Below are 23,249 nucleotides of genomic sequence, written 5' to 3' on the forward strand. Positions count from 1 at the left end.
AAAAAGAGAAAAACAAATCAAACTAAACATCTCAATCTTAAATTAATGCCTTTAAATAAATTCTCTCACTACCACTAGAATGTAATGACAGAGAAGTCAATACCCTGGCCTCTGAGCAGCACACAACTGCCTGCAAGAAGTGTCATCTGGATCTGGGATCTGCCCACAAGGGTGGTGGGAGGAGAACAGTAAGCTTTACCTTTCTCCCTCCTTCCCTTGTGCTGGGGAATGTGCCATTAGCTTCTGGCAGAACGGAATGGGTGGGTAGAAAAGAGAGCAGTATTTCTATGCTATTCATCCTTCACACTCAGAATCACCATGTCTCTGTCACAGGTCTTATTTTCCCCTGAGAGCTTCCTGCCCCTCCTCACAAGTGTAAGGATAGAACATCACCTTTGCAGTCTTAAGGCGGTTCCTCATGGCACCTGCACAAGGAAAGGAGTTTGCAGGTCTTACTGCACATCCTCAAGAAGCCCATTTGGTTACTATCCATTGCAAAGAGCAATATGAGAGAACAAGAGAAAGGAAATGCATGCAGCTTTGCTCTTACTTGCAGGAACCTGACTCAGACAAACATGCTAACCTCAGCATCTCTCTGCTGACTGGGAAAACCTTCTGATCTAGGGTCCTCTCTACCACATGTGGCAGAGCTACATACTGGAGGACCCTAGCCCTAGGGTATAGCTATGGAGTGTACAGATGGTGCTAGCTGTGCAGGAGCTCAAAGAATATGAAGAGGATAGCAGCCAAGGAAACAATCTTGTAGATCTTTGCAGCAGTCAACCACCAGCCTCTTCCAGGACAGTTTCCCCCAGATCCCTTGGGTAGGGGATGAATGCATCACATGTACCACCACTAGTTCTAGACATCAGCTTTGACTTGCTCTTGTTTCTTAAAAGTGGTGTTGCAGAGAGTTGGGAGTGAGCATCAAAAAAAAAAATAAATAAATAAACAAAAAAAAGCCTGTCTCAGAGCTCATGGGATGTGCTCCGGGAAGAAAAGAGAGTAAGATTGAAATAAGCCAAAGCTTGAAGCATGGAGACAGCAAGCAGTGAGGTGAAGAAAACGATGCTGGTGCTTTCCCATGGCACAAGGGAGGACAGGAGATGACTGTTCTTCCATTTATAGTTATCTCTAAATGTTCAGCAGCCTTCCACATGCCAGAGAGAAGTGGTGCATCCTGCACGCTCAGCTAGGCACATGGAGTCACATGGCGATGTGGGAGATTTTCTTCCCCGCAACTCAGTATCCAAGTTGGGCAACAGAACTCTGCAGGGGAAAAAGGAATATCCAGGCAAGCAAGCAAATGAAGAGAGGAATGCAAAGGTTGGTCCCAATCCAACCAGCTACTGCCACCCAGAACAGAGGAGGAATCCCAGGCTGGACAACACAGACAATCACGAAGGATGAATCGCCATGTAAAATACATGTTTTCATAACAGTCTGCAAAGTCATTTCCTCCGTGCCATATTGGCGCATTCAGGCATCATCAATGAGCTTTTCACCATTTGCATCCTCCTTCCCACTACTCTCTCTCTCATTTCCTCCTCCTTCTTCTTCTTCTTCTGCCCCGTCTGTGTATGTGTCCTTCTGCCCATAGTTCAGAGTAGTGCGGGCAAGGTCCACCTCAATGGGAAAGACGTCTGCGTCTCGGAGCACAGCATAGCAGTCATCATAGTACTTTGACATTGTGGAGACAAAACGCTGGAGCTGGAACACTATGTCCTGCACTGTAATGGAAATACGTTGGGAACAAATCAGGTGAAACCCCTTCCCAAACAGTGTGAAGGCTGTGATCAAGACTCCTTCACCAGCAGGAGTTACAGACTCCCACTCATTAGTCCCACGTGGTGCCTGAGCACAGATATCTCAGGCATAGTCAATCATTGAATCATCATTGAAAAGACTTCCAAGATCATCCAGTCCAACCATTCACCTACCACCAATATTTCCCCACTAAAATAGGTCTCTCTTAGTACATCACATAAACATTTCTGGAACACCTCCAGGTGACTCCACCACCACCCTGGGCAGCCTGTGCCAGAGCCTAACCACTCCTCCAAAGAATAAATTTTTCCCAACATCCAACCTGAATCTTCCTCCCCTGGTCAACTCGAGGCCAACAAAGGGTTCTTCAGCATAGACCATTAAGATGAACGAGGAGCATGAAGCCTGAAGCCACATATACCTGAGCCTTCCAGGTGCTGGACACAGCAGTGTACTCACCATGTTTCTGGTCTAGGAGCTCTATTTTCTCTAGCACATCTTTCCTCATCTTGGCAAAACGTGTGCGAGCCTCCTGGCGGCAACGCAGGATAAGGCGGTACTCGTAGTTCCCAGTGCTGACTCGGTAGAGGGGCTCGCCCAGAGCCTGCCAAAACACAGCACCATTTCAAAGACTCCCACAGCACTGCCTGAACACACAGTTTGCAAACCGATACAGACTTGAAGTGACCTTGGGTATTACAGCCCTCTCAGGAACTACAGTCAAGAAGCATGAAAGACTGTGATCACAGCCACAACAGCAAACTGGCAGTCATCGTGGCCATTCTCAAGACCAAATATGCACCAGCCACAGTAAAGAAGGGTGCCACTATAAAACAAAGAAAACGGAACAGGCACCCTTCCAAGTCAGCACAGAGAAGTGCAAGGGCTTCTTAACTGAACTATTATGATAGATACCATACAAAAGCAAGCCAAGGGCCTGAGGGATGTATTAATTTCCACAGCAAACTCTGAGCTTCAGTGCAAGTCTTACTCTGTATGGACTGCATAATGTAGTGTATGTCTCTACAGGGAATTCTGTGCTTTCTACAACCATCCCATCACAACATTCGATCCATTAGGGATGGGCCCATACACTGTCCCACAAAATAGTTTGGAGGGAAAGGTGTTAGGTTTGTCAGCTAAACAACATTCTTCTCTTGCACCTGCAAATCTAACATAAAAATCCATGTTACTGACTATGGCTTCATAATGTACACTACATATGCCAAAACCCAGAGATGTTACTCTGCTGGCCAAGACTGGGACTCTTCCCTTCCCAACTAGTACCAGAGATGTAATTAAAAGCTGTGTTAGGAAAGTTTTATTCATTCCTGGCACGGCAATCTAGGAATCACAATCACAATCAAATCTCTCCTCTGAAAATAATGCCTAGAATAAAACAGATCTTGCTTTTATGCAGGGAAACTGGGTATGTGGGGAGCACTTTTAGCTATCTTAAACAGAGCTGTTAAGGATGACAGATGTGAAAGTTTAAAACAGGCAGTAAACTGTTACTGGAGAATGTCAATGGGGATTGGTTTTTTTTGTTGTTGTTGTTGTTGTTTTTTTTTAAATCCTCCTGACTTCACATTACTTACTTTTTGGAAAAAATATTCTTAAAAGAGATCCTATAATCCATTTCTTCAATAATAAATGGAGCTTTCATATGCATTTTTTTGCTGAGAAGCTAGACCTCCATTTCTCAGAAGCAAGATTTAATTAGAATTAATGGTAAGCTGTGCACTAGACACAAATGGAATCTGTGAAGATAACACCTTAAACCTTCTTACACAAGCTAATATTACTTAAACACCAAGAGAGGCAACCACCGTGCACAGAGGCAGATAAGATGACTGCTCCCTCTAGTATTCCACAGCACCCACTGTCAGTTTCCTAGGTAGTATTTAAGGATTTCCAGGTTCTAATGTGATAAGAACATATGGATGCAGTTCTTAGGATGTATTTGCTAGTGTGCTTGTGCACATCTAATTACAAGACAGTGTGCACACAGAATCTACAGTAACAGAGAATGCAGTTTGCTATGCCACAGTACTCACAATGCAGCTGTATTCTTCATCATCCATCTCTTTGACTTTCAGGCAGTAAGACTTCACAGGATTAAGACAGAAAAAAGCAGATAAGGGAATATTAAGGATTAGAAGCAATTCAACCACAGCTCACAGCCAAAGAGTTGTATCATTTCAAGCCTTCCTTCAATTGCTGTAGCTAGGGACAGTGGGGAAATCACAGTGGGATCAGAGCAGATTCAGCATTCCAGGTAGAAAGAAAAACAGTTTAGGGAAAATGGTGTGGGAGGGAGAAGGATCTTATTTACATGAAGTATTTGCTCCTGTAATATGAGTATAACCCAGTAGGAGAAAAATCCTGCATTCAGCTACTGTTTGAGAAAACACACTGCTGGAAAACCATGTGCAAAGTGTAAATAAGGAAGAGAAAAAAAGATGAGCTATAGGAAGGATTGATATGGGAAGAGAAGTTGCCATTTTCACTTGCCTTAGGGTGCAGCTCCAAATATTTCCCTCAGCTGACAAACGCAAACAGATTACAATTACAGAAAAGATGCACTACATAACCCTACACTATTTTTGTTTTTTGGTGTAGGAAACAGGGTGTGAGTAGAATGGAAAAGGAAGAAAAAACAACAAACCATGGTCTAAACGAAAGCAAACATAATTTGACAGCTGTCCAATTTGGCTGAAGAAAGACAGCCCCAAACTGGCTCAAAAACAGGGACTCTGAGACTGTAGAGCTATTCAGGGGTGTTCAAAAGCACAAATTCAACCAGAATTCTTTACAAATGAATATGGAAATTAATTTGGTCAGATGGAAAGTAAGTCATCTGGATTCCAAGACACCCACTTTATTAGTGAGAACTATGAGATCAAAAGGAGATGTTTGAATCAGAGTTATCTGTCAATAGACAAAGAACTGGAGGAAGACAAAAGAAAGCATTCTCATATTAACCATGGAAGGATGCACATGTGATCGTGCAGACTGCATGTGATTCTCAGGCTACGATTCTAGAAAACGTAATTTCAACCAGCTTTAAAAAATAAGAGCAGCTCACCAGATATTCAAATTTGACATCCAGATATTTTTTGATAGTCAGCCTTGTGTCAGGAATGGCTTTATTCAGATACGTGTTCAAGTCAGTCAGCATCTGCAAGGGAAACATCCTATTGCCAAACCTAAGTTTAAAAAGCATGACTATAATTCATGAAGTCCAACCTTCTAACAGGCACAGGTCATGAGACTGTCTCGAGTTAACTCTTCTTTGAACTAGAACACATTGGAAAAAGAATGTTTGATCTTGATTCAGAATTGTCATTGTTAGAAGATCCATTACAGTTGCTAGTAAGTGGTTCCAACGCTAGAAATGCATGCCTCACTTCTAGTATGTATTCGTCTGCTTTTAACTCAACTTGTTTCATTTGTAATTAGCCCTGGAAATTGCTCTCCTGGATTCACAGGTGGACTAACCAAGACTGTCCATGCAATACAGCACCTAAAGTAGTGCTCAAATCAATATTTAATATCCTGTTTGCTAAACAAAATGAACGGATATCCTGATGGTTCACTCAGATTTGCTAAGCTCTCTTAAATTTAATGACATCTCTTAGTTATGGATACCAATATCAGGGAAAGGACTCCAGGGACTACACTGATCAAACTACCCTCCCAGCCCCAATAGACAACAAGAGCCATATATTTATGGGCAGAAGTCAAAGAGACAAGTCTGATATATTCCCTGTTTTAACTCTTAGGTTGTTTATGAAGAGTTCTCTGAAGGAAAGCAATGACAGTCCTTCCCACAACAATTTGATCTTTATGATAATACCTTCAAATACAGTCATCTATCTTTCTAGATACCCTCCTTCTCCAGACCCTCCAGACCACATCCCTACTGGTATGGTTAAGTTCTTTACCGGCTTAATCGTTTTCAGAAGGTGAATCCCAAACTTCTCAATGTTGCGATGGGCATCAGCAAATTTCACAAAAGCTTCACTGGCAGCTGGTTGAGGCTCCCGTACACCAATGACAGAAAAAACGTCTCCAAATGCTGGACGAGGGTAATAAATGCAAACAAATGGTAGAATGGGTTGGCCCTGGAGAAGAATCATGCTTCTAACGTTGCAACTCCTTCCCAAAACCTTGCACTTAGCTGAGATGATGCTATGAATAACAGACTAGAGGTTGGCAGGGCATTTCTTCCATGTTTTGAGTGAAACGCAGGGCCTGTGTTAGCACCATGACTGCTAACACCAGGAGGACAGCCCTCCCCATTTCACTTCTGCAACACTTTGTTTTCTTTGGGTGAAGGAATCACACCTTTAAGTATCAACTAAAACTCCTGAAACTGGAAGTTAAAGACTTCTGCTCCCTTTGCTCACTTGTTACCTCTGTGCGTCTGGGATAGCTCAAAGAAAGCTCTGAGAAGACTCTTGGTGTGTTCTGTCAAGCCTGTAATGGAAGACAGAAAAAGACATTGAAGTCATTTCACTGAAACATAACGTAGGCATCTTTCCTCCCCACATAGTATCTGATGAAAGACACAGCTTACCTTTGTACAGTTCTGCAGTCCTCTCCAGCTCCTCCAATCTCTTCACCAATCCATCTAAATGTAAACAAGAACCAGAATATTGAATTACAATAGTCAAATCTAGGACCTGGTTAAGGTATGTCTGACTGGAAAAACACCAGCTTCCTATCTTTGGTTCAAATTTCTCTCAAATCCAAAGCCTGTCCTACAGTCTAATATGGGAAGATTTTAAAATAACTGCAAACTGGTTTTACAGTGCGAGGTCACTGTCTATCAGCATTCATTACATGGGTTCCCACTTGAAATTAATTTGATCTTAGTTATCATTTAAATGGCCCCAAGGCTATAATATACATCACCCAGGAAGAGGCAATCACAACAATGAGGTATAGAAGAAGGAAAGAACTGTGAAATACTAATGTGGGACACGTAAGTAATTATAAAAAGGTGGTAAGCACAGGAAGGCAAGTGTTCCCTTACGAAAATGTCCTTTTGGGTGATACTCACCATTGCAAAGTATGGCTCGGCTTAACCCCAGGGCATCTGCTGTCCCTGAGCTCATGTTCTCCACCAGTCGATGCTTTACCTTCTTCAATACTAGAAGCCAAAAGAGAATGGCAAACCAGGATCAGGGTCATTTCTACAGGCATGAAAAACACATCAGCACACTTTATCCATTTCTCAGATGCTGAATAAACTCTCTAGCCTCAGTCTAACTTACTATTGAGATACTATTGAGCAGCAGAATACCACAGAAACTTCAGTCCCGCTGCTGTGTGTAGCACATCATTTATCTTGTCCATCTGTTCTGTTCTCACATCCTATATACCTAAACCAATAGAGGTCCAGCACTTCCTTTGGAAGACTATGCCAATAAATCTCATTATAAGCTACCTATCATTGTATTTGTAATTGAATTTGCTGTACTACTTCAACTGAAGTCAGGATAAGAGGCTGAAAGCAAGGTGAGTAGGATTAAATGCTCAAAATTATTTTTGCCCACTTACATCTTATTTAAATCCTTTTGAGACCCAATGATGACATTCATTTCTCTCTTTGATGGCCATACTCTGCAAATTATGCCCTTTTTAGCACCAGATGACTCAGCTACATCTATTTAGGGGCAAACTGGCAGGAATGTCAAGCACCTGCAGCTCCTAAGAACATCAGCTGCAGCCATAGTGTCCAAGATATTCCATGCACTCGCTGCACTTCTGTTTCACCAGAAATCCATGCAAGTTCTTAGCACTTTCTGGAATCCTCATCTATTCATTGGGACATTAAATTAACCACCATTAAAAGAAAAGAAAGTATTCTTTCAGGAAAGTGAAAAATGCAGACCACATAGAAGAGACAACTGTATGGGCTTAGTTCAAAACAGATACTTTAAATCCTCTCCTCTTTCCTATAAAACATGTGACTGTACAAACCAGTGTAGATAGGTACTTCATCACAGTTCTAAAAGCTGAGGAACAGAATTCAGTGCCTTTCAACAGACATTTCAGCATACAGCTGAAAAATCTCAATAGGTCAGCATAATGTACACATTAAAAATAAATAGATCAAATGACTATCTAATTGAGTTTTGCTATCCATGGTTAATGCAACACAGAAAAGAAAGCATGCTGCAACAACAGCCAAGCCTTGATTTAATTCTCAAGACTACTTCAAAAAAGCAAGGAAGGATTTTTTTTTAAACCTCTTATTCTCTTTGACAGTTTCAATTTGAAAATGTTTGAGCTAGGAGGAAGAATGGAAACAGAACAGTACTTCAGTTCCACCTGTGACCAATCTTTCACCCCTCCATGTTGCTTTAACACTGTAGGGAGACAGAAATCACTACATCTTACCGATATCCAAAGACTTGCCCTGCTTTGGGTCAGCCTGAAGTTTGTTGTAATGAATTGTCACTTCTCCCTGTAGGAAAAGCAAATTCAAAGCTGCTGCGCTGGAACCAAGTGACAGCAGCTTTCCTTCACTGATGGACAGTACAATGTAAGCCATGACCCAAAAGCTCCACCTCCTACCTCTCACCTTTACCATCTGTATCATCTTGGCAACTTCCACCTTGGTTTTCCCTTTGACAGATTTGCCATTGACCCCTGTGATTTCATCACCCGCTGCTACGGTCCCATCTAAGGCTGCTGGAGTGTTATCAAATACCTAGAGAAGGGGAGAAAAAGCACAAGCAGTGTGGAATCAGAAGAATGAGAAAGAATGGGGCAGGGCTGAAGAACAAACACCTGGCAGCTATATTTCTGCTATTTAACTTGGTTGCATCTATGTACAGTTCATGGTGAAGCATCAATTTTTCTCCTAATTCTGAGGTGGAATGATCACCTTGCTCTCTCAGGAACTTTGTCTTCATGACACACCTTTTCATGCACAGGACTTAAAAGCATCAACACTGTTCCTCTCTGAATTCTAACATGCTCTCCAAGAAGAATAATCTCAGAAGTCTTCATGTAATTCTTCCATGCATACTAGATGCTGGAGTAAGGAAATCTTATCTACTGTAAAGTGAAATTTCTTAAACTTTGAGAGAAACAAATAGCACGGGGCTCTCCACGGCTTCATCTCTCGGGCCAATGCCCTTTCATTTACTCTTCCTTCCCAGGTGCCCACCTGGACAATATAGAGACAGGGGCAGTATTGTGCTCCTCCCCCAATGCTGATCCCAATCAGGTTCTGGGAGTCCTTCTTCAGGGTCACTGTCCCAGGTACAGTGGGGATCCCTCTAGAATGAGAAAGGAGGTAATGGAAAACTGAACACAGCAGACAGAGCTGTATCTGTATGAAACAACTGTGGTATCTGACAATAAAAACTGAACATCTGATAGACACTGTATATTTTAATTAAGCACATTATCTCTGCCATAGAGTCTATAAGCACACGACAACAGAAAGACACTCTGAGCTGCTGTTTTTGAGACAGCGTGCATGGAGTGAAGGAGGGAGATATGCAGAGAGAACACTGCTTTGTTTTAGACAGTGTTTGAGCTGGTCTTTGTGCTAGAGTAAGAGATAAGTATGTGCAACATAAATGAGACTCCATGTCAAAGAAACTGCTGATTTCATAAAACTTTTTACTTGTTCAAAAAATTCCAAAAAATTTGCTCCTTACAAACCCATGGGCTCCAGAGGTTTTCTCCATTTATTGCTGCCTCTTATTGTCTTCCATTATAAACTTTTTTTGTCCCTCCAGCTAAGATCATTAATTCACTGAGGATCTGCTTAGGACTACCTTGCAACGAGAAGCTCAGAGCAGTTCTTGGAGAGAGGCACAAAGCCCTCTCATCTGCTCTCTATCACAGCGATCTCATCCCCACTCCCCAAGGCAGCAGGAAGCCAGAACTGATAAATAAGCCTGACCCTTTAGCACGTTTTAGAATCAGAATTGTTTGTTGGAAGGGAGCCTTAAAGGCCATCTAGACAAACCCCCTACAACGGACAGAAATGCCTACAGCTAGATCAAGATGCTCAGAGCCCTTCCAGCCTGACCTTGAATATCTCCAGGGATGAAGCATCTACACCCCAGGGCAACCTGTTCCTTACTGGTACTTCACTACACTTACTGGAAAATAAGTCTACATACAGTCTAAATCTCTCTTCTAGTCTGAAACCATTTCCCTTTGTACTACACAAGGGACCCTGCTAAAGAGTTTGTCCCCTTGTTTCAGCATCCCTCTAGATGCTGAAAAGCTGCTCTCTGGTTTCCCTGGAGCCTTCTCTTCTCCAGGCTGAACAGTTCCAGCTCTCTCAACTTCTGCTCTCATAGGGTAGATGTTCTGTCCCTTGGATCACTTCCGTGGCCCTCCTCTGCATGTGCTCTAACTGGTCCACGTCTCCTGTACTGAGGGTTCCACATTAGGACACACTACTACAGGAGAGGTCACACAGAACAGAGCAGAGATGCAGGATCACCTCCCTCTCCCTGCTGACCGTACTGCTTTGGATGCAGCCCAGGACACAGTTGGCTCTCTGGTCTGTGAGGGCACACTGCTGGCTCATGTCCAGCTGCCATCTACCAGTGCCCTCAAGTCCTCTTCAGCAGGGCTGTGCTCCATCCTTACATCTCCCAGCCTGTACTGGTAGAGGGAGTTGCCACGACCCAGGTGCCAGACCTTGCACTTGGCCAAGAACCTCATGAGGTTCTTGAGTTCACTGCTCGAGCCTCTCCAGGTCTTTCTGGCCTTGTCAGCAACAGGGAAATCTATCTGCTGCCATTTGGTTTGAGCTGTGAAGACTATTTCTACTGTTAGAAAAACAAAACAAAACAAAAACCAGATGAGGGCCATACTCACAGCTTATCTTCCTCAATATCATAATCCAAATCTGCAAACATCGTTTTCGCTAACTGGAACCTGATTGTCTGAAAACACTTGTTGCACACTCCCTGGGAAGAAAGGACAGAGCAAAACCCCGTAAGACCACGGTCTCTGCAGGTGACCACGGGCACCAACTTCAACTCCCACCCCCTCTATTTCTGAATGGCAAATCGCGCCCTGCCCTGATACTGGGGATGAGAGAGAGGCCAGGTCCCTGCATGCTCTGCTCCACAGCGCCCCAGGTGCAGCACCACAACCGTTGGTAGCCCACGGCCCGCTCCCCGCGGATACTCCAGCTTTGTTCTCGGTTTCCTAGCAACTCACGTGACCCCCGATACCTATCGCATGCAGAAGGCCCCGCTCTCCCCGCCCGCCTCTCGTGCTAGCAGGCTGGGGCCCCGCTCGCTGCCCCGGGCTCGGTCACGCTGCCGCCGCCCGCCCCACATCAAAGTCGAGACCTTTGACGGCGGCCGGGCCGACCCCCCACGCGCCCCACGCGCGGTGCCGCTGCTGTCGTCACCTTTCCGATGACCTCACGCCTCGGATACCCCTCGTCGCCTCAGCCGGGCCCGGGCCCGACGGCGTTGCCAGGGCAACGGCGGCGCGAAGGACGGCCTGGTGGTCCCGTGGCTCACCGGAAGTGACCGCCCGGCGCGCAGACCGACCGCCTTCAGCCCGCTGACGCGTCGCCGCCGGAGCCGACCGGAAGCGCACGGCCAGGCCCCGCCCCCTCCGCTCGCGCCATTGTTGCCATGGGGACGCTTCCCCTGCCCCCGCCATCTTGAGAGTGGCGCACTCGCCATTTTGAGAGTGGCGTGGTGTTAGCAGCTCGCTTCTCTCGGCTGTGTGGGACTCTGAGCATCACAGATGCTAAGAGTCTTGCTAAGAGCAAGAGTGGATTTTATTCCTCCGTGTGAAGCCCTGGATCTGAGACATTGTATATTCATAGAATCATTGAATATCCCGAGTTGGAAGGGACCCATAAAGACCATCGGGCTCCGCACAGGGCCACCCAAAAATCAGACCCTGCGTCGGAGAGATGCTCCTTGAACTCCAGAGCCTCCCAGAAAGTTACACCAGCCGCCCAGCTGGGATTCATTCCTAAGGCAGGAGCTCCTCCGTGTGGGCGCTGCCGAGAATGGCTGCGGGAAGGCAGCGTGTCTGATGGGCTCTGCTTTTGTGCTTCTCCACTGGTGTGTGTATATTGAATATGCCCCTCAATCTGCCCCTGAAGCATCCCTGAAGTCTTTGTACACGCGTGCTGGGTGACCCTGCCTTTTGTGTGCAGGTCTTGATGGAGGAAAAGCTTAACATGAGCCAGCAGTGTGTGCCCTTGCGGCTTGGAAGGCAAATGGTATCCTGGGCTCCATCAGAAGAGGGGTGGCCAGCAGGGACAGGGAGGTGATTGTCCCCCTCTACTCTGTTCTTGTGAGGCCCCATCTGGAGTACTGTGTCCAGGTCTGGAGCCCTCAGTACAAGAAAGACAGGGAGCTGTTGGAGAGGGTCCAGAGGAGAGCCACGAAGATGATCCGGGGACTGGAGCATCTCCCCTATGAAGACAGGCTGAGGGAGCTGGGCTTGTTCAGCCTGGAGAAATGAAGGCTGCGGGGTGACCTCATTGCAACCTTTCAGTACCTAAAGGAGCCTACAATCAACTCTCTGAAAGGGTTGACAGCTGCAGGACAAGGGGAAATGGTTTGAAGTTGAGGGAGGGGAGATTTAGGTTGGATGTCAGGGGGAAGTTCTTTACTGTGAAAGTGGTGAGGTGCTGGAACAGGCTGCCCAGAGAGGTTGTGGATGCCCCGTCCCTGGAAGTGTTCAAGGCCAGATTGGATGGGGCCCTGGGCAGCCTGGTCTAGTATTGAATGTGGAGGTTGGTGGCCCTGCATGTGGCAGGGGGATTGGAGATTCATGACCCTTAAGGTCCCTTCCAACCCTGGCCATTCTGTGATTCTGTGGTTGGATGCACTCTGCATGAGATGGAGAATGATCTGCGTGAGCCCTAGGGCTGTGTGTGTCTCAATACTAGAAATCTGGTAGATCACCTCATCCCAAGGGGGAAAAGTAATGAAAATGATCATCTGAAATAAAATAAATAAAAAAAAAACAACAGCAAAACAAAACATAATGCTTACTGCCTACCAGTACAGTTTGAATCAAGATTGCTCAGCAAATACAGACTTTTTTCCACCTTTAGATACACAATACAGCAAAGTCAGCCCAGGCTCTGAGAGTCAAACTCTCTTTTGCTCATCTTTCATCACATATAATAACGAGTCTGCAAGCAGATCACATGCTGCATGACTATTTGGCTTCTTGGCACTCAAATGTATTGCTCTGTGCTGGGTCTCTGCTGAGTCTGGTGTTTCTGGCTGCTTTTCTGCTACTGTTGTCAGTTTAGAGTCAATGTGACTAACGCTGAGCTAACATCCTCCCCAGTCACTGTCCTTCAAGCATGTTTTCTGTTCTGGGGGATAAGTATGAGGATTATGTTCTCCTTCTCAGGCCAACCCCTGCCTGGTACTTCACAGCTTGTCCTACTTCTGCTGGCTGCATGTATCTTTGCATGGTACAGGTATGGGGCTGTTGGCTCCACTAAGGTGGGATAGAGAGGCAGTCATATGCAAACTTATCTCATGCCAGGGTGTCTGCTGTTAGCACATGAGTCCTGTAGCTACAAACTCAGAGAGGAATGAGTGAGAAATGTTGAAAAGGTGGCTACATAACTGCTTGTTTACCAACCTGTAAACTTCATCACTGCCACAATGGACATCTTAGGACCTCTAGGGATGAGGTATAGCTTCTGTCCACTGGCAAGCTGGAAATATCCTTCCCCACTGGAGCACCAGGATCTGAGAGCATGGCCCATACTGTTTCAAAAAGATACAATATTACTGCCCCTTGGAGTTCAGATTGAATTAATTTGGGTGGTGATATTTCACAATTTATGGTTGAAACCATTTTTCTGTTTTTGCGGGGTTTTTTTCTTCTGTTTTTGTTTGTTTGTTTTTGTTTGTTTTGCCTTGATTAAATTTATTTTCTTTTGAACTTTTGTTGTTGTTGTTGTTGTGATGGGTGTTCTGGAGTTTCTTGAATTTAGGATTATCAGAAGTTTATCCAGAGGAAAGCATTCTGATAACAAGACCACTGTCTGGTAGACACATTGTATTTCCACTTGCACCAAACACATTTCATTTCCCCTTGGCATTGCTTCATTTCTTCTCAAGGATCTAAGTCTCAGGTGCATCTGTTCTAACCCACTGCTAATATGCTATTCAGTCCTTATCACAGAATCATAGAGATTGAAAGGTACCTCTGGAGAACAAGTCCCCTTGCTAAAGCAGATTTCCTACAGTAGGTTACACGGGAAAGCATCCACATGGGTCTTGAATATCTCCAGCAAAGAAGACTGCACAGCCTTTCTGGGCAGTCTTTTCCCCTAGAACCTCCAGCTGTTAGTTAGATCAAGGCATTAGCCATGGAAATGCATTTGCAACTTGAAAAAACAGCGATGCAAAGCCTAACAAGGTTTCTGAGACCCCGCAGGTGGAAAGTTTGGGATCTTGGCCTTTGCACACCAAGAACACGATCGCACATTACTGCACAATCTAGAAAGACTGTCCATCTTGCAAGGTGCCACCAGAGCTCACAGTGCTTGGGTTAAGCCCTGAGGGTGTGGAGCCCTGTGGTGAAAGAGCAATGGGGCATATAGGGGGCCACATTTCATGAGCAGTGGCAGAGCGTAGGATGGGAAACAGGCAGAGATTTGCCCTCATTATGCCTGGGTCTAACATGCCAAATTACCCCATCCTCTCCTCACCTCCTTGATGTAAAAGACTCTTGTTGAGAGTGGCCATAATTCACGGTGAACACCCTGCCTCCCCCTTACTCCTTTCACACCCGCTGCTCTCCATTTTCCTTCCAGAAAAAAATGTGTCTTTGATGAAATGAAATGGCTCAGTCAAAGAACCCCTCAAATGGTTGGGGACCCCTGCACTTGGCCACCCTTGCCCACTTCCCAGCTCTATTTCTGGCCGAGTTTGGAGTTTAAGTAGGCTGACCTTGTGCCCCGGCTGCCCTGGGGGTCAGTGATGAAAGCGGATGGAGGCTTCACAGTCAGGTCTCTTGTGTGTGACTCTTTTGTTCTCGGACAGGGGTGTGCAGTGCCTGGGACAGTGCTTAATTGTTCGGGGGCACTGCTTTACCCGTCATGCCCTTCCCCGGGCGGCCCCAGCCCTTCTTGCTCATGCGTGGGAGGGAGGCAGCTTCTCCAGTTGGGGTAGGGAGGAGGAAGCACAGTCTGGGTTGCTCGGCATCATTTCTGGCTGTTTGTTAATCGATGTAATAAATTTTAGAGTGCCAGGAAGCAAAAATAAAAATAAGAAAAAAGAGAGGAATTCCTGGCATCATTCACAAATCCTGTTTGTCGCTGAGTGCATCCTCCCTTGTCCTGTTGCTTGGTCCATATGTCATGTTTCACGGATGCACCCCGGCACCACAGGCTTAGGGAAACAAGGTTGGGCTTAGTCTGAGAGGAGACGGTGGGCTTGTGACAGGGGGTGCAGAAGCCTGGGTTCGGGCATATTGACAAGACAAGGTGGTGGTGTGGGAGAGTGAGTCCAAGACTGGAGGTGTTGGAGCTCCTGGAAGACTTTGCTAGGCCCAGGCTGAGCACCCACACCTGGCAATGCCCTGTCAGTATGCAGTGGGTTTGCTGTAGATAAACAGGAGAAGGATGGCAAACAGCCTTTGGGGCTGATGATAAAGAGCTGAAAGCTTGCAGACATCTCTGATGGAGATAGATAAGCATGTGGGAAGCTTTGTACTACTCAGTATCTCTTTGATGCTCCCTCTGCATCTTTCTTTTTGCAGTGAGCCCTTCCCGTGCCTCACATCTTCATTGCAGCTGGAGGCTGGGCAGAATACTGCATAGCAGGCTGTCTTCTCTGCTGTTTCAGTGAGTGACTGCACAAAGGAAATGGATAAAAGGAGTGGAGGGTCAGAGTTTAATTACCCTATTGTGTGCAGAGATGAGTGATGGACAGAGACTGTCAGTGGGTCACCGATTAGCTGCCATGGAGCAGACAGAGGAGGGGGAAATTGTGATGAGCCCCCTGGACAGAGCAGTGTTGGGGACAGCCAAGTGATGGTGAGACATGGAGATGGCAGCTCAGAATGGGAGACCCTTTTTAATTGAGTTGCTCCCCCCAATCCTTGTGCTTTGTTACTGCCTCCATAAGGAGCCCCATGGACTCCAAACTCTCTGCTGGGCCCTGCGTGCTTCACTGGCCAGGGTGTGAGAGCTGCTTGGGTGGCAGATCCTCTGGGGGATGTAGAATAAGGTCAGTCATTGCCTCCAACTGCACTGAGCTCTCATGTCCCGGTAGGGTGGAGGCAAGGAAAGAGGGAAGAAAGGCAGGAGGGAAGGTAAGGAAGAAGGCTGAAGGAGGTGGCTGCTGGTGGGTGAGGTGTGGTACAGGCAGGGCTGCTCTGTCCAGATGTGACGGTCTCATGCAGAGAGATCTGCCCAAGAATCCTGTCTGAATCCCCACAGCCTCATCGTGACCTGCCTTGAACATGGATGAATGTCTCAGGTAATAAGTTACTCTCCCCCTTACAATTCTGGCATTTGTTGGCTCTGGGGCTGAGAGACCAGGGTGATTCTCCTGGCAGAGCTGTGACCTGTTTTTGTATAACAAGGCAGGCGGAACAAATTTCTGTAACTCTTACCCCTTCTGGTTCCCACTCCTCATCCTACACAGTGTCAGTTTCTCTCTCCTACACTCTCAACAATTTGATCTACTCATCCCCAATCCTGCCCTCAGTCCTGCCACACAATATCACACCTAACCTTCTTCCACCAGTCCTATTACTTTTGTCTCAAGGCTCCTCTATCTTCCCCTTTTTCCTGCAAACCCTCTGCATATCCTCTTAGGGATTCTGGCATCCATATTTGACCTCCAAGGTCCAGCTCTCCTTGTCCCCTCTCCCTTTCACCTCTGCTTCTCCCTTTCTTGCCTTTTTCTCCTTGCTCATCTTTTACCTCTCTTTCCTGTCCCCGTCATCCCTCATCTCCCAGGGCTGTTTGCATGAATCGTTTCTGAAATCATGAGATCACTGTTTTTTTCTGTCTCTCTGTCAGTGGGAACATCACATTAAGGAGCGTGGAGAAGTGACCGGGGGCCATTGGGGTGACGCTGGCACCCCCTCTCCTCACTCTTCCTACTCCCCTCTTCTTCTGTATCAAAGGAGGCTTTGTTGTCCAAAAGCAGAAAGAGAAAAGCAGATAAAAAGGCGGAACATGTGATCTCATTGGCTTTATTTAGACGTTCAGTTAACCCGCCTCTCCTTTCTAGATTCATCCAAAATTATCTAAGTAAGAAACCATAACCCATCTTCAGGTTTCTAATTTGTGAAAGAGATGGCGGTGAGTTGTTTTTCTCCAAAGAGATTTCAGCAGCTAAACTCCTGGTCTCCACAAGGTGCAAAGATGAACCCAACAGGGCTTGCTGTCAGCTGAGTGATGCCTTTCACTGCAGCAGTCTTGACTGCAAAACTGTGGGATGCAACCTGGTTGACCAGAGAAAAGCAAATCCTTTTCCTTGTTTCACCATTCATAAGTGAGGTAACTCTTAGAGGATCCAGAAAAATGCATTGCTTCAGTGGGGGCACTGCTTTGTGAGATCAGTGGTTTTAGCATTAGGCACTCAACTTTTAAATTCTTGAGTTTCTGGATCAGTTAAGGGTTTCCTTACTGACCAGGGCAAAAGTCTCCATCTCAGAATGCTTTATTTGCCTTTTGTGTTGGTAATCATCGGTGATTTTCGGCTGAGTTTGACTAAACCACCACTGTGAGCACCCTGTGCAATTGAGCTGCTATGGGAGAAATAGGGCATGGCTGGGATTGAAGTGAAGATCTGTGTCTGTGTTAGGATTCATTTAGACGTTATCAAGCCAAGAGACAGGAAGAGAATAGTTATATATTTGTTAATTTTTACATCTCAGATGGGCTGAATGCTTCACAAGGACTCTGCATGCAGTTTCGAAACAGATATGGTTGACTTGGTGCAACTCTTTATTCTGGACACAATCATACAAATATAAGAGTTTGGTTAGTGTGTCATTTTTATGATGTTTTAATCACGTTGGTTCAGGAAACCACCAGGCAAGAGGTCCTTCTAATGTGGGAATCTAATAGCTCTTTTATCTGCGTAGTCTGTTCCCGTTCTCTACAGGAATAAAAATTTTCCACATAAAGTCTTACATCCACAGCTTTGTATGCATGTGCATCAGAAGCTTCCTTTCTGTGTCACTAAGGTAGATGTATAGAGATTGTTTCAAGGGCCTGCTAAAATAATTAAGGAGCTGCGTGGTAGAATGGTGCAGAAAGCATGGCAGATGGAATCAGGGAGTGTATGTCCTGCTCGCCTAGAGTACATTGCAGACTGAGATAGAGATGGGACAAAGGGCAGAGGAGCAAAGAGGGTCTGTAGAGAAGAAAAGAAGAAAGGCAGAGTAGAAAGATTTGCTTCAGCTAAGAATGAAGAATTTGATTATTTGTTTGTTTGTTTGTTTGTTTGCAGAAGGTAGCATCAATGAAGGATGCACCAAAGTGCTCCTAATCCAAAAGGCAGAGAATTTGGCTGGGAAATTGTTTCTGTTGTGGGAGAACGGCCATTATGGAATTTGCAGTGACTTCAGCATCACGTGAACTTTTACACAACTATATATGTGCACGTAAAATGACTCAGTGAAGCAGTATGTGCAAGGAGGAGGCTATAGCTAGAAGGACGTCTGTAGGAATACTTGAGGCATAATTTAACAGGGTGTGGGAAGACATGATGTCCATGGGGTTTTGCCAGAGCTTTACTGTAGTAGACGGTAGTAAGATACTGTTGAGCGCATACTAGGAATCATTGCTATGAGAAGCAAAGGGGTTTTGCTTGGAAAATGCAAAAATGGAAGACTATGTTAAACTGAGTAAGGTGTCTTGTGTCAGTAGGCAGCACTGAGGGGTTACACTGCTGAGAAGAAAAAATTTTCTTGCAGTGCTTCCTCATGTAGAACAGGATTTACAGCAATGGCTCAGACATCACAACTTCTCCAACAAGTGTTGGCTCCAGCTTACAAGATGCAAAATCAGTAGATGTGGAGCAAGACAGTGACTTTTTCTATCTTTTTAAACTAAATACAGCATTTCTATAAAAACCTAGACCCATTGTAACCACTGCTGGACCCTTGCCAGTTCTGAGTACCCATCATTTGCTTTTTCTGAAACAGGCACCATGACTCCATTCGTAAGACATTTCCATTAGCATGCTGGGCTGATTCAACTTATATCCTGCCCTGCTGTGTCTGACTCATTTTTCCCCATCTCCAGGAGAAGCCTGAAGGAAAGCAGAGAGCCCTTCACATAGATGCTCAAGGTCTCTATCAGATAATAACTGAAGAAATATTTGCCATGACCGCGCTATGGTCATTTTTTGCCATTCCTTAGTCACTTGGCAGCCAATGGAGGAAAGAGGCGAGAGCAGGGTGGGGGAGAGTAAATGAGACAGAGGGACAAGAACAAAAGATTTCTTTGTAGTGCAGAGAGAGAGAGAAAAGGGAAAGCATCACCAAATGCCCAGAAGCCATCTTTGTAACAAGAGACCTATTCTCTCTGCTGCTTGGAAAACAAGTTGGAGTAAAAGGCCCTGGTTGAATTAACCCTTCACAGAGACAACTCACCGAGCATGAAGGAAAGAGGCATGGCCATGAGAGGCGTGATCTTTGTGGTGAGGTAGTGGCACTGGCCCTTAAGCAATTTAAAGCAAGGATTGGTTGTCTGGGAAGAGGAGGTGGGGATGACGTTGAGTGGTTTGACCATACCAAAGATCTAAAATGTCAGATGTCCTTTCTTCACAGAAGCTTTGGTTTTGGCAAAGATCTTTAAAGGGGATTTTGCAACATATAAGGCAACAAAGCTTTTCCATGGACATTTTGTTCTTGGTGGGCAGAGAGAAAGGAAAACATTCCCCCTCAAAATACACATTTTACTGCAACATAATCTTGTCCAAGAAACCTCTGTAAATTTACCTCCTGTCACTGCCCTTCAAAAATTCAATTCTTGCACACTGCATCTCTCTTCTTCATGTCTTGGACCTTCCTTTGGCTGAGCAGAACAATTTTATTGGAGTAAGGGGTTCCCTATAGGAATGAATTGAAGGTAAACAAAATCCTCCATCTTCGAAGAAGCAACCAGTCTTTTTTCATCGTGAACACTCTCTCTTAGTCCTCTTCCCCCTCTTTCTAAGAAAGCTTCCTCTTTTACTGTGCAGACACTTCTGAGTGAAATGAAATTTCAGCAACGATAATACAAAAAAAGAAAAAAAAGAAAAAAAAGAAAAGATACAGCCATGGAAAGACACTCTGAACCTATTTGGACATCAAATGTGGGATATCAGTATATATGAGATAGTTTTGTATCTGAGCTTGTTCCAAGTGCTCTGCCAATTAAAAGAAGTGAGACAGCCAGGTCAGAAATAAAGGCTTTTTATCTCCATGAAAACACAGAAGGAACACCACCCTGCTTCTGGAGCCTCATCCCACAGAGCCAAGCAAAGAGAAGCAAAGGACAGTCTGGAAATGAATGCAGAACGGGAGCAGTGTCCAGCCATGGGTCAGCCGTCCCCCTGGGCGCTGATGGGGTAGATTCTGTTGGTGCCCCCTGAGCCCGCAGTCAGGTGGGCTGCAGAACGGATGTGAGATGCACACAACATTACGCCTGTGCTTTCGTAAATTACCGATCACATGGGACTCGTGCGCCTGTGCTTGAGCAGTGCTTTGAAAACAACTAGGAAATTCATACAGCCACAGGGCTCTGCAGTCTCCCGGCACTCCCCCACTCCCTGACCTTCTCCCTCCCTTTTGCCTCCTTTCTGTGTCTCTCTCTGTCTTACAGAGATGGTAACCACAAAGGCTGGAGTTGAGTTTTGCTCCCACTAACCTCATCCTGGGCCTTGGGGTGTTTGTGTTGGCACCTGGTCTTGGCATCCAAACTACCTATGCTGCTCAGTCCACCTGTGCTGTGCAATGTCCCCTGGAGTCCTACCAGAGAAATCCTCGAGTTCAGACTCAAGATAGACTGAAGGAAATTTTCCCAGAGGGGATACTAAATATGATTAAACCCATTGCTCAACAGGATTTTCACTATTGCAGTTCTGCGTCCCGCAGGAAGTTACTTTCTTGGCACTCACTACCATTTCAATACCTGACAGGCACCTACTGGGGTCTCTTCTAAGGTAGGAAGGTCAACCTGATCTAGTGCCTGATTTAGTGGGTGGCAACCCTGCCCACAGCAGGGGGTTGAATGATCCCTGAGGTCCCTTCCAACGCAAGCCATTCTATGATTCTATGATTCTATGAGTGAGTACTGTAAGACCAAGTTTGAAGTGCAAGTGGAAAACTAAGAAAATTGAAGTTCAAATCTGTCCAGTTTCTGCTGCTCCCTCATACAACTCAATCACAGTAACAACATAAGACCCTGACCAAGCTAAATGCAGGTCTTTATCTGTGTAAAATAGGGGCCACCATGCAAGCACTAAATGCATTTCTTTGAGCCTCATCTCCCCTAATGAGCTCATGTTGTAGCTAAGTTCCGATAGAGTATGGCTAATGACCTTGCTAAGTGCAGAGTTCAAAGAGTCAGGAAGGAAATGAGGGACATAGTGGGCTGTGGCAGCTGAGGCTCAAGCTGCCCCACTGTCCTTGTGCAGTATTGGCAGTTACACTGTCTTCTACTGTACATTAGTCCAGCTATCATTCATACCAAGCAGGCCTATGCTAGATAAGAAGCTGAGGATCTTGATCTCTAGCCCATAAGTCCTTCACCTTTTTCAGCTTCATATGCTTCCCTAGGTGCATTTCTGCTGACTGCAGTGTTCCCTTCCCTTCCCTTCCCTTCCCTTCCCTTCCCTTCCCTTCCCTTCCTGTTTGAGTAGAAGTGCAACAAGCTGGAGCACTTAAAACCTCTGTACTTCACATAAAATCTAGTCATTTCTGAATGAAAACACTCTTAAACCATCTCAGAACTGACCTTCTGTTGCCTTGCAGCAGACACATTCTTGTTCAAATACTTATTAGGTTAGACCTCAAGTGCAATTGGACAAGTTAGATCCTTAACAGAGTGTGTCTTGAATTTGGCCAGAATGGCCTACATATGGCTGACTTAGGCAGATTTACACTGGGTTTGATCTAGTTGATTTATGCTTATGTGGACTGAGCACAAGACAGATGTAGGCTTGAGGTGGCATCTTGTGACAGGTATGGTGTGGGTAGGCTAGACTTGGCTAGGTTAGCTGCTGGAGACAGTATTGAATTTGGTGCTGAAAGTAGGACCAGTTTTGGATGCATTACGAATTTTTATGATGGATTGGGGTGAGCTGATGGGAATAGTTTGTCTGGGTACAATTCTGAAGAAATGGGGAGAGTTGCCTCACTGGGAAGCCATTTGCTGGACCAGCCTTCCATGGATAGGAAAAAGATTATTTACCAAGTGCTGAATCAGGATCCTCCAGAGGCTGGAAAGACCCTTTAGTTTCTCAGTGTCCAGTTGCTCCAGGCTATCTCCTCCTCCCTCAGCCTTGCGCACTTATGACCAGTACACACCAGAACATCTATGTCTCTTTCCCAAGCTGATCCACCAGGTCAAATCCATTCATCACTCAACATTCTATCTGTTAAAAGGAAAATTCCACAACCAGGGATGACCATGAGTGTTTGGAGTGAGGATGCGAAAACCCAGCACGTGGGTATTTTCCCACTGTCTAGAGTTCCTCAACAGTGCAAAATTTGGTATAGTCTATTATAAGCATGTGCAATGCACTGCCACAGTGTTCCCAATCAAGGGATAAAATTAATATTTAACTTGAAGGATTGAGCCCCAAATAAAAGAAAATTCAGACTATTTCCAAATAGTCTTGGCAAGTGTCTCAGCATAAGTTGTGGTACCTGGATATTCTGACAAATCAGTCTATGTGGGTGACAGTGCTATCAAATCCCCCCTCCTCCCCCCCCCCCCAACTTGTTTGGGCTCTGCTTTTTAAAATAACACAGGAAGAAATGTGTAGTGATGGATACGAGACAGCGTGGTCCCAGGGAGAAGCAGAGCCCCACCGCCTTACAGAGCGAGCAGAGAGTGGAGCAGGAGAGCGGAGGGTAGCACAGCGCTGTACAGCTGCAGGGCTGCTCACAACAGGGCAGAGCTTGTGGAGAATGTGCTCTTTGTTCCCTGCCTTTAAAGGGTAAGAGAAACACTTATGCATGGCAAATTAGCCCAAAAATGTATTTCTCTAAAACACCCGATTGTCTGGCCAGCTCTGCAGCTGCAGGGAAGTTCCAGGGAGAGAAGGGGGAGGCGGCGGGAAGGAGGAGGAGGGAGGCAGGGAAGGAGGATTCTGATGGCTTGGGAGGGGGGAAAGCAAGATGATTGTACAAACAAGGGAGAAATTCTCATGCTCCAATTGAGGCACAAGCGAGTGAGGGCATCCCAATGGAGGGGCCACATTGGTGGCCAGGGGAGAGTCCCCATGGGGCTGGAGAGGAAGGGGGAC

The 23,249-nt window shown here is 45.7% G+C and overlaps 1 protein-coding gene across 4 annotated transcripts; it reads right to left on the reverse strand.

The window, feature by feature from the left end:
- Positions 1 to 1,407: 1,407 nt before the first annotated feature.
- PICK1 (protein interacting with PRKCA 1) lies at positions 1,408 to 11,361 on the reverse strand. 4 transcript variants are annotated; one of them, XM_010711081.3, is made up of 13 exons: positions 11,177 to 11,361; positions 10,633 to 10,724; positions 8,954 to 9,065; positions 8,363 to 8,491; positions 8,179 to 8,245; positions 6,836 to 6,925; positions 6,350 to 6,403; positions 6,187 to 6,249; positions 5,715 to 5,848; positions 4,856 to 4,948; positions 3,825 to 3,875; positions 2,227 to 2,371; positions 1,408 to 1,730 (listed from the first exon to the last, which is right to left on the reverse strand). In XM_010711081.3, the coding sequence occupies exons 2-13, from the start codon at positions 10,671 to 10,673 to the stop codon at positions 1,480 to 1,482; spliced, it is 1,230 nt and encodes a 409-aa protein (XP_010709383.1). In that variant the 5' UTR covers positions 10,674 to 10,724; positions 11,177 to 11,361; the 3' UTR covers positions 1,408 to 1,479. The 4 variants fall into 4 exon arrangements, with proteins under 4 accessions (XP_010709383.1, XP_019470383.1, XP_019470394.1 ...); XM_019614838.2 differs by having other exon boundaries at positions 11,292 to 11,314; XM_019614849.2 differs by lacking the exon at positions 11,177 to 11,361 and adding an exon at positions 11,115 to 11,139.
- Between the last annotated feature and the right edge of the window lie 11,888 nt (positions 11,362 to 23,249).

The sequence above is a fragment of the Meleagris gallopavo genome, chromosome 1 (genome assembly GCF_000146605.3).
Source record: "Meleagris gallopavo isolate NT-WF06-2002-E0010 breed Aviagen turkey brand Nicholas breeding stock chromosome 1, Turkey_5.1, whole genome shotgun sequence".
In the NCBI taxonomy this organism is placed as follows: domain Eukaryota; kingdom Metazoa; phylum Chordata; class Aves; order Galliformes; family Phasianidae; genus Meleagris; species Meleagris gallopavo.

Coding starts and splice junctions, on each gene's coding strand:
- PICK1 (XM_019614842.2), bottom strand. CDS start 10,876: ATGCAGGGACCTGGCCTCTCTCTCATCCCCAGTATCAGG. Junction 4,949..5,714: donor TTCTGAAAACGATTAAGCCG/GTAAAGAACTTA, acceptor TTTCCCTTGCAG/ATGCTGACTGACTTGAACAC. Junction 2,372..3,824: donor ATGAAGAATACAGCTGCATT/GTGAGTACTGTG, acceptor GTGTTTTGGCAG/GCTCTGGGCGAGCCCCTCTA.